Source organism: Simochromis diagramma, unplaced genomic scaffold (assembly GCF_900408965.1).
Source record: "Simochromis diagramma unplaced genomic scaffold, fSimDia1.1 OVJJ01000247.1, whole genome shotgun sequence".
In the NCBI taxonomy this organism is placed as follows: Eukaryota; Metazoa; Chordata; class Actinopteri; order Cichliformes; family Cichlidae; genus Simochromis; species Simochromis diagramma.
This window is the reverse complement of record NW_024386949.1, coordinates 447,869-462,347: the sequence shown is the minus strand read 5'-3', so window position 1 is coordinate 462,347 and position 14,479 is coordinate 447,869. Positions and strand designations below refer to the sequence as shown.

General features: G+C 41.2%; 1 protein-coding gene across 4 annotated transcripts in view; it reads right to left on the bottom strand.

Moving 5' to 3' along the window:
• LOC120737674 (nuclear receptor coactivator 2-like) overlaps window positions 1–14,479 on the bottom strand; it is a 54,418-nt gene that overhangs the window by 13,360 nt on the left and 26,579 nt on the right. For all 4 annotated transcript variants that reach the window (XM_040038508.1, XM_040038511.1, XM_040038512.1 and 1 more), the window contains 8 exons: window positions 13,732–13,904; window positions 9,209–9,312; window positions 8,076–8,253; window positions 7,595–7,777; window positions 6,401–6,502; window positions 5,878–6,018; window positions 5,112–5,259; window positions 1,363–2,581 (listed from right to left, as the gene is read on the bottom strand). In XM_040038508.1, coding sequence (XP_039894442.1) covers window positions 1,363–2,581; window positions 5,112–5,259; window positions 5,878–6,018; window positions 6,401–6,502; window positions 7,595–7,777; window positions 8,076–8,253; window positions 9,209–9,312; window positions 13,732–13,904 — 2,248 coding nt within the window. The remainder of the gene's footprint in view (window positions 1–1,362; window positions 2,582–5,111; window positions 5,260–5,877; window positions 6,019–6,400; window positions 6,503–7,594; window positions 7,778–8,075; window positions 8,254–9,208; window positions 9,313–13,731; window positions 13,905–14,479) is intronic.

The following is a 14,479-nucleotide window of genomic DNA, read 5'->3' as shown; positions in this document are numbered from 1 at the left end:
AGCATGTTTAAACAAACTGTCAGGTTCAGTTCAGGTGACACATGCTCACCAGAGATGGATAGACTTTGACCATTGTTTCAAGGTCCACTGACAGATGTTCATCCACTGAGATAAAGTTTTCATATGTAATATTTATTCTGATGATGCCTATTTGGTTCCTGGAATAAACGTTTAAAAAATGTTCATGGGATTTAAAATTATTTTAAAAAAATTCAACCCTCCAAATCTAACAAATCTATAAAGTTTTCTATTAACTGGTGGCAGACATCATGGTTTATTCTTCTAGGATGCTGTGATGTGCACACATATGGATATTTTTAAACATTCAGGCACACCACACATGCAGCCGTGCACACTTATACAAATGCACGCAAACACACCTACATGTGTGCTGATCCATAGCAACACAACTCCTCTGCTGTTCCTGCAAGATATGCCTCAAACACAGTAAGTAAACTTTCCCAGCGAAACTGCAACTCTGCACACACACACACAGACACACAGACACCACACAGGAGACCTGTGCAGTGTTTTTGAAATCTCATTCCCATACAGTATTGGTTTCCCTTGTTCTTCGCTCACACACACTGACTCACACATATGCCTAAGCCTTTAAACAGTACTCCTCTGCTTTCTTTGCCAGGGCATCTTGTGTTTCTGGGAGCGTGGGGGGCAGTGTGCCATTGGCTGTCTAAAGAGGAACTCAACACGGATCTCACAGAACAAACGAGCATCAACGACCACATTTCTTACTTTTAGGTGTTCATGTGAACCTTAAGCAATTACAAAGATTTGTTAACAATACAGTTTTCCCAAGAAATTGAATCATCTATTAAAACAGATGTAGCGTTATGTGTTGCTTAGACAGTGATGCATCTCAGTGCTTATTTTGAGGGATTCAGGGCTCCCTGTGTAGTTAGTAAAAACTCCTAATACTGAGGCCTCTGATTGTGTAGCATTTGTAACAATGACTATGACTTAAAAGTGCTGTTTTCTTAGGCTGATACTTGAAAGTATTTTTAAATTGACTAAGTTTGGAGGGAGCAAGAATTAATCAGCAATGTGCTCGTTGTAAATGAGAAACAGCTGATGACTTTGATGTTACATGTAGTAAAGACATCATATTGTAGCAGGAAGCTACGACAACTACTACTGAAACGTGAAAGCTGTAATATTTAAGGCTATTTTATGTAACAAAGGAACTGAAAATACATGGAAATAATTGAGCTTCACCACCTGAAACCTAAAAAAAAAAAAGCATTTAAAAACTAAACGGAACTGAACCGAGCACACAGGACAAACAAAAAACAAGCTGACGCTACCAAATCAGTAGTTAATAAATCTGCCTGATAAATTACTGACCTGTGGCTCCATGTTAAAGCCTGTTTCTGGTTTCTCAGTCTTAACGCTGGAGAGCTTCAGTCCTTCACCAGGTTCTATCTTGATGGCTTTATCCAGGATGCTGTTATCATCCCTGTCCAGGAGATAGCGAAGCAATGCATTGTCCTTCTTTTTGGGGCTCCCTGGCTCCTGTTTTGTGCAGAGTTCACCCAGAGCGGTCATGCTGTCCCCGGAGGCCGACTCTGGACCAATGGGATCTTTTCCGGTTGCTTCAGCTGTTAGTTTGGCCAACTCCACGGGCGAGGTGCTGTTTTGCAGCAACCTGTGAAGAATTTTATGTTTCTCCTTTAAAGAGGTGGAGTGATTGTTATGTCCCACCCCACCTACACCACCAAGCTGGTCCTTACAGATCTGGTCATCTCCGAAAGCACCCGTTGGTGAGCAGGGATCAGAGGGCTCCATCTTGGTGGTGAGCAGCTGGAGCAGCTTGGTATGGCCTTTGGTGTTCAGAAGTTGGTTTGGCGCATCACTAAGGTCACCCAGACTCTCCCGGTCACCATCTCTTCCCTCCCCCTGATCACCTTCCTGGTTCTGGGATGTCAAAAGGTCTTGCTCCTGAAAAGTTCCAAATAGGTCAACCTCTAAGCTTATATTGTTCTTGGCTTTTTGGCTACCGGGGTTGGAGCTGTGAAGAGGGCTCTGAAGGCCGACTGGTTTTCTGTCAGGGGACTCTGGGTGCTGTCCTTCACTGAGTCCCTGGGAAATCCTGTGGCCCTGGCTGAGAGCCTGCAGTGCGCTAAGAGAGTTAAACCCTTGGTTGGTTCCTGTGCTGCTGCACACAGGGGCTGGCGATCGGAGGCTGGCTGCAGGAGAGAAAGAGCCAGGGGGGTGCTGGGGGAGATGCGGACTACTACAGCTGCTGCTGCTAGCTGGCATGCTGGGGCTCTGGCGATGACGAGGAGACAACATGGCACCTTGGGCCCCTGAGGTGATACTGGGGCTTCCCAAGGCTAAAGGGCTGCCCAGCTTTTGTGCATGGCTATTTCCCTGAGGCGTAGGCGCTCGCCCTGACATAGCTCCATAACCACGTCCAAGGTTGCCAGAGGCTGTGGCAGCGTAGTGTGTGTTGCTGGTGACACTGGCGTCAGGGGAAGGAGAAGACACACTCATACTGGTTGGGGTCATTGGTTTGGCCATAGCCTGACTGGCAGATGTGTCTGCAGTCATGCTGCCGTTTTCCCTGGATGAAAAAGAAGACAGTCAAGAATGAGACCTATTCAGTTATGTGCTGTCAGTATGTAGATATGCAGACTCAGTGTGTATGCTGAGCTGATAAAGCTTGACAAAACATAAGGGATAAAACCTACAAGCCACATGTCACACAGTTATACATAAAAGAGATGAAAATAAAGATTTAACGTGAAGCAGGCTCTATTATAATGATATAAACGTCCAAATAAAATTCTATTATACCACCTACGGTTATTGTGTGCAATCCATCATCCCTGGGAGATTCCACTGACCAACACTTTCTAGTGACCAATGTCTTTTGAATTTTGCACAATGTGTTTGCATTCAAATATAGACCCCTTCCTTCCTGCTGCATGTATTTTTCTTTTTCGAGTGTCATCTTGGGGAGAACTGTTTTCTCGAATGGCTGAAAAGGAAGTCGGTGTGTTGGTGCCTTAGTATCCTGCACCTTGCCCTTTTTCATGTTAAACATTTGCCTGGTGAAGACGTAGTAGAGTTGATATGCTTTTTCTTGAATCACACTCGAATACAGCTTTTGCAGATGAAAAAAAATTTATATTATTGTATCTTCAAAGATGCCCATTCAATCACATCTTATCCAGTTAGATTTGTCAGTGGTGATGGTATAAACAGAAAGGCAACGAACTTTGATTCTGAGTTTCAGAGCCTACAGACTGAGGCATCAGTCTTTTAGTCCAAAGTCCAAAACATTCTGGAATAAGTGATAACGATGTCACATGTAAGGATTAAGTAGAGTACACCATAAAATAAAACAACCAGAGTAGGTCTGCGAGTATACACAAGTGAGAAAACATCATAGTAACAAGAGACAGAGGGAGTAACTGTAACAGAGGGAGACTTTCAAACATCAATCAGCTTCAGCTCCACCAAACACACAAAGCTCTCATTGTGCTGAATTCTAGTGCAATAATTTTCAATGTGAAACTTGTGGAAGTAAAAAGGGCAAGTTCTCGCCATTGATCCACAAACACTCTGGGTAACAGTCCTGGCATTGTTTTCTGACCACTGTCCAAACCCAGACTTTGAGCATTCAAATCAGCACTTGGATGTTGGTAGAGTCGCAATCCTTCCCTGTGGAGGGAAGGAGGAATGAGGGCACTGTGGACTGGACTGGCTGGTAGTTCTTGTGTGACTTTTGGCTTTAACATACGATGACAACTCTGTATAAGAGACTCTCTGTTTACAATGCAAACTACAGAACCAAATGAGGAAGAAAATGACCAAAATTGTTAGGGAATGTAAAAAAACCCACAAAAGTACATCTTTTTCTTTAACTAAAATAAGTATGTCGCTTTTTCTGAATGGATGAAGGCAATTTGGGGAAAGAATTTGGTTTGAATAAGGAAGAGAGAAACTTGGCACTTGGATGGAGTTAAGTGGCAGCTGCAAGGGTGATCAGAAGATTCATAAACAAGAAATCATATGACTTAACTCCTCAAATCTAAAGGTTTTCTATGACTGGAGGACAGATATGAAGCTTAATCTGGAAAGACTCTCCCATTCTTGATTTTAGCATTTTGGGGTGCCACCATCAGACCTTTTTGGACAAAAAGGTGGAATATCAGCAAGTCTGGTTGCTGGTGTTATCTGTGCAGCACAGATACAGATGTTAAGTAACACATTAATGAAATACAAGAATTCCACTCACCAAAAGAAGAAATGACATACTTGGACAGGACTTTTTAATCTTTAAACCAGCAGAGAGCCAAGCCAACTGCTTTAAAATCCTTTGAAGGACACTTTTGAGGCCCCAGCAGGCCCGTTGTTGTTTGCTGTGTGAGTATACTGTGTTGCTCTCTTCTCTGTCTTAGGTAACGCCTATCTCTCTGCGGAGCCAGTGAGTAGCTCTCAGCAATCAGGCCTGGGAGTACTTAAGCTGGGGAAGATGAGCTTTTCAGGGCAGAGTCCTTTGTCTCTGCAGCATTTGAGTGGTGTGCACAATACACAGGCACAAACAGAGCAGGTCAAACAAGAGGTCTGGTTCAGAGATTTAATTTGCGGAGATGGAGCCACATGGTTAATGATACAAATTTTAAACCTACAATTTAAACAGGTGATTTATTTTTTAAATGGTCATGCTCCTATATTTGTTATGAAAGAGGAAATTAGCTATAGAGACCAAAAGTAATTCATGTACCAGATGTACCAATCAAGTATATTTCTGCTGTAAATTAGGCTTTTAAGTAGTCATTTGAACAACTGTTCAAGTCTTATGTGTGTGACATAATTGTCACTTGTTCTGACCATATGTTTTTACATTTGGTTGTAGTTACACATTTACTACAACTTGTCAATGTTTTTTTGTTGGAATTAGAACAAGATAAACCTTACATTGATTGTCTTAAATCTAAAAGAAATATTTCATGGCAAGAAACTCAAAATCTTTTGTGTGAAAAATGCAACATATCTTCTTTTCAGCAAAACAATAAGTTAATGAAACATAAAGGGCACTGGGTCTCGTGTAGTGAAGACAAAGGAAAAGAAAGAGTGAGTGGTACCTCTGCAGGACATGGAGGGACATGTATAGCTGTGGTTCATTTGTTGCTGGAGATCGGACCAGTTTGCTCTTAGTGTGCGCTGAGACGATGGTGCCGTCAGCCAGGGAGAATCGGTAAAGAGGGCTGAGCGCATGGCTGTTTCTCAACACTGGAAGGGAACCAACAAAAAAAAAAAATCAGGTTTCATCATTATGTGAATGATAAATACTGAGTAAAACTGGTAGAGGGAATTCATTTCTGGTAGCAGAGGTAACAAAAAAAATACAGAAAAGCGTAGCTGTTGTGGAGTGGCGGTGCAGTGGTTAGTAGAATTACCAAAAAAAGTCCTGGGTTCAAATCCAGACTGGGGCCTTTTTGTGTTGTTATTTGTGTGTCTGAAGACGTGCATGGGTCAGGCTATTTGGCGATTCCAAATTGTAGGTGTGAGTGTTAATGGTTGTCTATCTGTATGTTTAGTCCTGTGACTAATCCTGCTGGCAGTTTAAAGCACCACTGCAACCCAAAATTGGATGAGTACAAATGGACCAATAGTTATCATTTTTGGATATTTATGATAATAAAATGTAGCTTTGGCAGAAAATGTTATTTCCTAAGCTTTAAACACAGACAACTCAAACTTTCTATTAAGTAAAATGAACATGTCCTGGCTTAAAATGACTAATTTATGAACTATGAAGACCATTTTCCGTTGCTTATCCCCACTTACAACCTGGAGCTGTATAAGTGGAAGGAAGCAGATGGATGAATGTGAAGAAAACTGTTTTACCCTCTTGATGGTGCTTTTTGGCGAAGGACATTTCCCCTTCATTCTGCAGGTGGAACCTCTGAATGCACCGTCGAACCAGGTCCTCCCAGCCTGGCTTCATGGATGCCCGCAGCTGACTAGTATCCAGTGATGTGATCTTACCTGAATCGGTAAAATATGACATTGATATTTGCAGATTACTAGTCATGTTTTAGAATATGCATCAAAATACATATAGACCCAAAGATGGAACCGCAACATCTGTGGGTTTCTGTCTGCTCTTATTTTCTTCCAACAGAAATTATTTCATCATTTGCTACCTAAAATTTGCTTTTAGAAGCTATCAAAATTGTTGGTGGTGGTCAGATTCCACACCAGCACAGCAATGGTGAAAGCCATGTCTTTGAGTAGGACAGTAGCATCATTTCCAGGCTGACTTGAAGCTGTTTCAGATACTAACAACATATTCTTATTGTATTTTATGCTGGCAAGCTACCACAGATCATACAGCATATTAACCCAGGACCTAGCCCTGCGGATGTACCTTGAAGATCCTGGCGTGTGGTGAAGCTCTCATACGTGGGCATCACAGGTCTCTCTTTGACAGGGGCTCTTCTTGCCACACAGATGAGACATGACTGGAAATCTGCAAAATTGAAAAAATAAACAGGTTACATTATAGAAGAAGTCCTGCTTCTAATGCAACAGGGACTGCGAATGAAAGGCTCTTATAGCTTTAGTAACCTTTGATAGTGAAGCACCTCAAAATATAATGTAGTCAATACAGCGTCGGTGAATGTGTGAAAAACTGAATGTTATAAACATCTAAAAACTGGAATGTGTTAAACTGTACAGGTGTATGTAATAGTGTGACTCCCAGGTGTATCTTCATCCCCTCGGCTGGGGCATCATACCTTCTACCCACATCATTCTACCAGCCTATATCGAATACTAAAGCAGCTTCAGCTTTACTCTCAGCCGTTTTGTTAACCCTGTCTGTTCCACAACCTTAACATCAAACACACCCACAGCTTCACCTCAGCACTGAAATCAAACAGGACAACTGTGACCTCACCCCCGACATCGATGTCAGCACTACTCTCAGTCAGAGTCAATCTACACATCAACCTAAATCTCAGTCTCAACCTGCAGCCTTCACTCCGTCCACCAGATATCCTCCTCTTGACGTGGGAGACACTGGCACAATATCTGGTTGTCAGACATCTAAAATTAGATTGGCAGACAGATTCTTTTCCCTAATGTGCATGTGTGTGTGATTAGATTAGATGGGAAGATGACAAAGTGCCACACACTAATTAGTCTCTTCCAGTGGATGGGAGGGAAAATAGAGAGAAGTGATGATGGAAGGAGGACAGGACACAAGAGACTGGGAGACCCAGGATGGTAAGAGTGATAGGAAAGTGACAGAAAGTCAAGACACAGACTGGGTGGTGGAGAAAAAAAAAAAGAAATAACAGTGTAAAAGAAGTGCACACAAGTGAAAGGGCCAAAGTCACTCTACTACATGGTGAGAAATAACGAAAAACGGGACCAAATCAGCAGAGACAGAAGAAGACATAAAGACGGGGACTGCAAATAGGAAGCGAGGAATAAAGGCATGACAGAGCGAAAATGGAAAATGAGCAGGTGAATCTGAGAAAATAAAAGAAGAAAAATAAAAGGACAGAAAAAAGAGTGACAAAAAACACAAGTATACTGGCATAAGGAGAGACAATACCTTCCCCCTCTTCTCTGATTGACTTGGGTTCAGAGACAGCAAAACACTGCATGGTCTCATACTTCTGCTGCGCCGCCTCCTGCTGATCCGAGGTCAGCCGGGCTTCACCGTCAGCATGAGGGTTGATCAACATGCGACAGTTAAAGGTGTGGCTGTTCCTGTTGGACGAATCGCGATGATTGACTGAGAGACAGGGAGAGATGCCAAAACAAAGAGGAGACATCGTGAGCATGTTAAATTTCCAACATAAACACTGCAGCATCAAACAAATTCGATATCAGATAAAAAAAGCTACAAGAAAAGCTCATTTCACAAAACAGTAAATGCTCCCAACAGTAAGCTACTAGCCACAACCCATTACAAAACATGAAAAATGATCTAAACCAATCACTTTTTCTGCTTTCTATCAACATGGCCGAGTTGTAAGATAAAAAGAAAGTGAAGATTCTCTCAGTGCTGCCAAAGTCAATAACTTTCTCACCCAGGCTCTTGGGCAGGAGGTTCTTGATGAACTCGGTGTGATCTCCAACATGCAGCACGCTGTAGACGCTGGTGTTCATCAGCTCCTCCTGCTGGTAGCGCAAATACTGGCTGACATTCTCCGACACAAACACTATGTTGCCTTCCATGTTGACAACAAAGAAGAAGCCGTCCAGGGCCTGAAGGTGGATGTGAAGACAGGATGAAAAAGAGAAAATAGAGGGCCAACAGAAAACATGAAGGGGAAGAAAGGGAAAATGGGAAGAAGACAAATTGGGAGAGACTCACGTTACTCAGTTAAAGTTTAGATGGATATCTACTACAAATAAATGCTAATATTCTCAAATACCGAGCATGATTCGAGGCACCGCAGCACATCCCAGTGACCGCCGTGTGATTTTCTGTGTATTTTTTCTTTCATTTTCCACCTTAATGCACAGACTGTGATTTTTTTCCTTTAGCACACCCATGTTTACACAAAGGTGCAGAATAGAATATAATGGAAAAAAGATGTTGCTTGAATTCTATTTATCTTACAGACTCCAGGCCGACACTTCGGTGCGCGTTGCTGCTGGTGAACGCTATATATAGCCTGTGTGTATGTGTGGTCAGGCTCCGCCCCTCCTTTTCTAATCTGGCTTTTCACAAAGGTATTTATACCTCACCGGGTCCCATGTTATACGTCGTCACATACCCGTGCATACACACACACTCACGCTCAAGTAGGTTGGATGACTGCATTAGAGTTTGTCACAGAAACTCTTATCACTCTGTGTCGCTGCAGGAAGATGCTCTAAATTGTCAACATACATGAAATATTTGCAGCCATAATGAGGTCAGATCTCCTTTTTTAGCATTTGCATTTTTGCCCTATTTCAACTGCTGTGACGATAGCATCAGAAACCAATGAGAAGCTCTCATAATCATTGTCACAGTACATAAATTTATGAAGCACTAGATTAGTGAATTGAAACTATTCACTTGTCCTCAGTTTTGGCAGCAGCAGCAAAAGCAGTAATCCTTTTTGGTTTTACCATCGTGCCTACAAATAGCTTGTTTTGATTATTACTGATATGACTGTCATTTTTTCCCCCAACACATGTATTGTAGCCACAAACTGTTGGTTGAACCCACCTCCAGCATCATGGGCCCAAGAGTGTCTTTATCAATAACACCTTGGCCTGTGGACGAGACGTCTGCTTGCTGCACCTCCTCTGCATCGGCCACCGGAGCCTTTTCTGTAACAGACATGACAAAATTTCATCTCCGAGTCAAGAAAGATCTTCTTGTTCAATGGTTTCAACGCAAGGCTGTAACGACTTGAGATTTGCACTCCTCGATGTTACTGTGGGCAAAAAATCTGTAGAAAATCATAGTTATCTTCAGTATACACTTACTGTGACACACCTAATCAATATTAAAAGTATTGATGAGGTAATAACAATAATAAAAATAGCCTACATTCCTTTACCATCCAACAGGGAACAGATCAAGAAAAAAACTGCACGAAACATTTTACGTTATTTAATGAAGGCATGACTCATTGATGATGGCGCATGTCAGCAGCATCAAAAGGAAAGCTTGTTTCCAATGAACCAGCTCACTGTATGTGTATCAGAGAAATATGCTCATTTTCTTGGAAAACTATCTTGTCAGACCGAAGCTTACACTGTAGCTCTCCCTCTTAGTGGGTATTTTATTTTCACAGAAAACACTGACAGTATTGTTTTTGTGATGATGAAGCCTTCAGGCAAACACACACCCACTCAGAGACTGTTTTTTTATGTACACCAAGACCTTTCACACATTACATTCTTTGGCTAGTCCTTACTCTAACCTTGTGCTTATATAAACTCTAAACCAATCTTCCAGCAGCACGATCCTGTGTAGGTTTCAGTGGTGGGGATGTCGCGGGCAGCAGGTATCACTACTCTAATGCCTTCTACATTTTACACTTTCGTAGCCATACTAGAGGCCAGTCTCCACTCTCCTCCCTGGTTGTACCACTGGACTGTTAAGCCTCCCATGGCCCCATTAGACCACATAGCTGACATTCCTGTTGTGGGACCGGAGCTGTACAGAGTCATCAGCCTTAAACCCTGTCACAGAGAGCCTGGGGTGGCTCTGCAGTGCACGTTGGAGGGTATTACAATAATACTCAGCATTTTTTTTTTTTTAAATCAATACATATGTTACACTCCAGTTGACACGATCAATTTATGCACTCAGATTTGGACCCCAAAGCCCCAATTTGCACGAAGAAGCAAAAGATTTATTCTGCATACCACTGCCTATAAATTAAGCTTACATAATCAAAATAACTTTCAAGCTAAACATCACAGCAAAAACACTCAATACTAGCAGTCAAACTTGCATATTAACAGCTGTGTACTATACATAATGCAGTATGCAGTATTGACGAACGCACAGCTCATTAGATCTAAACAGCTTTATTCAAGCCAACACCTTAAGCAGCAGTTTGAATAATGAGACAACTTCAGCTAAACAAAGCAGGGTGGGAAAAAAATCCATCTCCCATCAAGTGGGTGAGATTCCAGTTTTCTAAATGAATATAAAATGTCTAATATATGGTTATATACGTTTTACATTAAACAAAGCAGGCTGCAAAAATGTGTCAGAATAGCAAAGAACAGTTTTCTTTATGGAGAGCCATGTATTAAATGCAGAATTTCCAAATATCTTGGTGGACAACGGGTGAGGATTACACCCTTTTCATTGCCAGTTAACACTCTTTAAAACAAACCCATCCTCTGCACTGGCTTATTTAGCTTAGGAAGCTGAGATTTGAAATAATTAACTGGTTAATTGAGTAACAGACAGGAAATTAAGTGCCAACACAACTGATTGCTTACAGTAAGTCATTACTAAACATAGAGATGGATGTCACCCGCTGGTTAGTGAAATCCCCTTTGTGGAGCCTTAAGCAGAGCATTGTTTTTTTTTTTTATCACTCGTGTTTTTGCATCTGAGTGAGAAACCAAGGACACGGCACACTCATATGGTAGTGCACGCTCACTACACAAATACTCATCATCTAGAATTTTACCCTGCAGTAAGTGTAAATATGAGCTGTGAGCCAAAGAACATAAACACACACCTTGTCGCCTGACTATCATGAATGGGTACGTACAATGCTATTTTCTCACCTGTTTGTTTCTGTGAGCTTTCCATCAGGTGACATGTGACATGTTTTTTTGTCTGAATTCATAACTTTTGTGTGAAATCGACCTCAGCAGGTCAAAAAGATGCAGACAATAGTGGCTCTCTGAAGTTGACCAGGCAGCTGTGTGTATTATCTGTTTGTATGTGTGTGTGCATGTGTGTGCTTATTCAGCTGTTGTTTTCAAATGCAAACTGCGCCATGACACATGGACACCAAGTGGCTGACCACAGGAACTAAAAGAGGAGAGGGGCCATGAGAAAATGAGTGATGAAGACAGCAAAGATAAGAGATAAAGATATGGGCAAGAGAGACAAATGGAAGTACAGAGATAAGACAGAGGCTGTGTAGGAGACATGAAAGATACAACAGGTTAACAGAAAGAGGAAAGGAAAATATAGAAAATAACAGAAGAATAAAAGAGTGTATAAAACAAGACAAACAAAGAAGAAAGAAGAAAATACAAGGAAGAAAAAAGGATAAAAAAGAACAGAAATGAAAGGACAAACACATGAAAAAGAAGATAAAAGAATGAGGAAAAAGAGTGGGTAAAGCAAGCTCGGGAGGGAAAGAAAAGAGGAGAAAGACGAGGATAAGGAAGGATAAAATTTCATCAAGGTTGAAAGAGTGAATAAACAAAAGGGAGAAAAGAAGAGAAGAAAAACATGAAGAAAATGACTGAAAGGAATTAAAGTAGACCGAGGAAGGGTAAAAAAGGAGATAAGGACATAAAAGAATTAAAAAGGAAAGGAAAGAACCTGGTAGGATGAAGAAATGAGGGAAGAAGTGATGATGAAAAATGTGGCGTTAAAATGAAATGACACTGTAAAAAGGGGGACTCGTGTTTTAAAAAAGCAACGGGTGAAGACTGAGATGTGGTGAGAAAAGTTGGGAGATAAAGGAAGAGGGCTAAAGGGAAGACGTGCAGGAGCTGAGGAAATCGTGAGACTGTGATGAAGGCAGGTCTGCCCGCTTTCCTCTGAAGACTCACATCATGTTGGTCAGTGTTACATAACAGCCCTGCCTCTGTCTGTCTGTCTCACCATCATCACACACACACATTGTCATTATTGAGTCTGTGTTTACACTCACATTTCCTCTCTCCGCATCGGTCTGTCGAGTCTACTGCAGGTCCTAGAAGATGGGGACTTACATGCAGGACGGAGCCAGAGTTTTTGTTTTTCAAGACTTAGGTGTTAAAGTTATGCTAAAAGACAGTTTTGTGCTGATAGTTGTTATTAGTGTGGTTTCCTTTTGTACAGTTAAACACATAAGAAGAGCAGAAAGCCACTTTCAATAATTACATGTTCAGTTTATGTGCTTGCAGCACTTAAGTTGTTACAGACTTAATATTATTTATGCTTCTTCACTTCCAATGTCAACGCTTTCCTCAGGCAATTGTTCCATGTTTGTGACTGTGAAAACATGAATAGACTCTCTTTGATTATGAAACTGTCATCTGAGAGTTTGATCTTCCTTGAACTTCCTGCTTTCGTTAGAATGTGAAATTTTCTCAACTTATCTGGACTCATTAAAATAGATTGCTGAACAGATTCTCTCTTAGGCACTTCCAGGCACTGGTTTTCACCAAAAGGAGTAGTTGTTATTCTTAAAACATTTATTATTACACTTGTATAATACAATTTCTGCTAACATGGTCTTATTCATAACTGTCTTCATCATATTCTTCTTCAGGGCTTCTATCAGTAGTCTCTAAAGTAACTCCTACCAAGTCAGGGAGTTTTTTTGGGGATGTTAGGAGTTCGTTTTTTTTTTTAACGTGTATAAACTGGAGTCGTAATTAAGGCAGATGAAACTATTCAGCACGTGTGCGAGTTAACTCTGAGGTTAACTGTGATTTGGTACTTTTTTATCACAACAGGAACATCTTTTGCTAGAAATTCTCCATCGATTGTAGTGTTGTACTTACTTTGGAGATATTGTGACTTTTTGTAAATTTCTGTAATTGTAAAACTGGTTAACGACCAAAAAGATAAAAACGGAAATGCTGACAAGTCAAAAAACGAGTGTGTGGCTTTGCTTGCCCTTGTTAATGAGCTGTTCATCATGACTCAGCTAGCTATAGGCTTTTCTTGCCTTCAGTCATTAATTATAAATGCTAGCAGGCTGGCTTTAGGGATAAACTGTCTATCTGACAGTGGCACTGCCATCTTGACAACCACTGAATGGAACTGTCACAGGAGGATAGATTCTAATGGCTTTGGTAATGGCCAGACTTTCCCCCCAGCTCCACCAGCAGTTAGTTTTGACTATTTGACTGTTGTTTGTAATTACGTTGGGGGATCCCCTGCCTTCTCCTCTTATTTGTAAATGTATATTTGAGAAGTTTTACGGACAAACACCCTGAACGCTGGCAAATCAAAAGCATCTGGGTGCCTTCGGTTTTCCAAGCACAAGCGCCAAAGCACATTTATTAACATTTAGTTATTATTATTACGCAAGAGCATATCTTCACCCTGCTCCTTGATCTGCCTGATCTGCTTCACCGTCTCCTTGAGGATGGCACATTTGTCCGGCTTGACGTTAAGGTCGTCCATGTCGTTGATGTTGGCAAAGATCAGCTCTGCCAGTTCCTCGATGTACTTGTTCTCCTGCTCCCGGTTTCTCCTCTCAGTGCTCCTCTTAGGGCTGGAGGATAAGGAGGGAAATGACGACATCATTGAAAGAAATTAATGAAGTCAAAACCACAATAACTGAAACGGTGCTGCGCTGTATGATAATATAGCTGTGATATAACAGCCGAGGACTTTGCTGCACCGTGCAGTAATCTTACACTGAGTTTCCAAAAATGTTTCTACATATCCGAGAGTTACTCGCGTGCTCTCCATACTGACTGCTTCTCTTTTCGGAGACAAAGAGACACTTAGTAAAATTAAGTTCTTAACCTCCGACGCAACATCAGTGTGTCCTCATTATAGTCTGCAGCGTACCGTCAAACAACAGTTCATTCAGTCAACTTGTGGTATACAAAGATGCTGCAGCAGCATTTTTCTATAGTGACCCACATTAATCACTCCCTTTTCTTCTTAATGAGCCATAAACTATCATGCCATTTATAACTACTTACTTATTTATTTAATAATGTGACAAAAATCTAACCAACCAAAATGAGGAGCTATATAATTAATAATCAAGTGTTCTATAAGGAAGTAATAAGGCTTTAGTTCTGATTAATTGTTATTGTCATTTATGTATTACAGTGT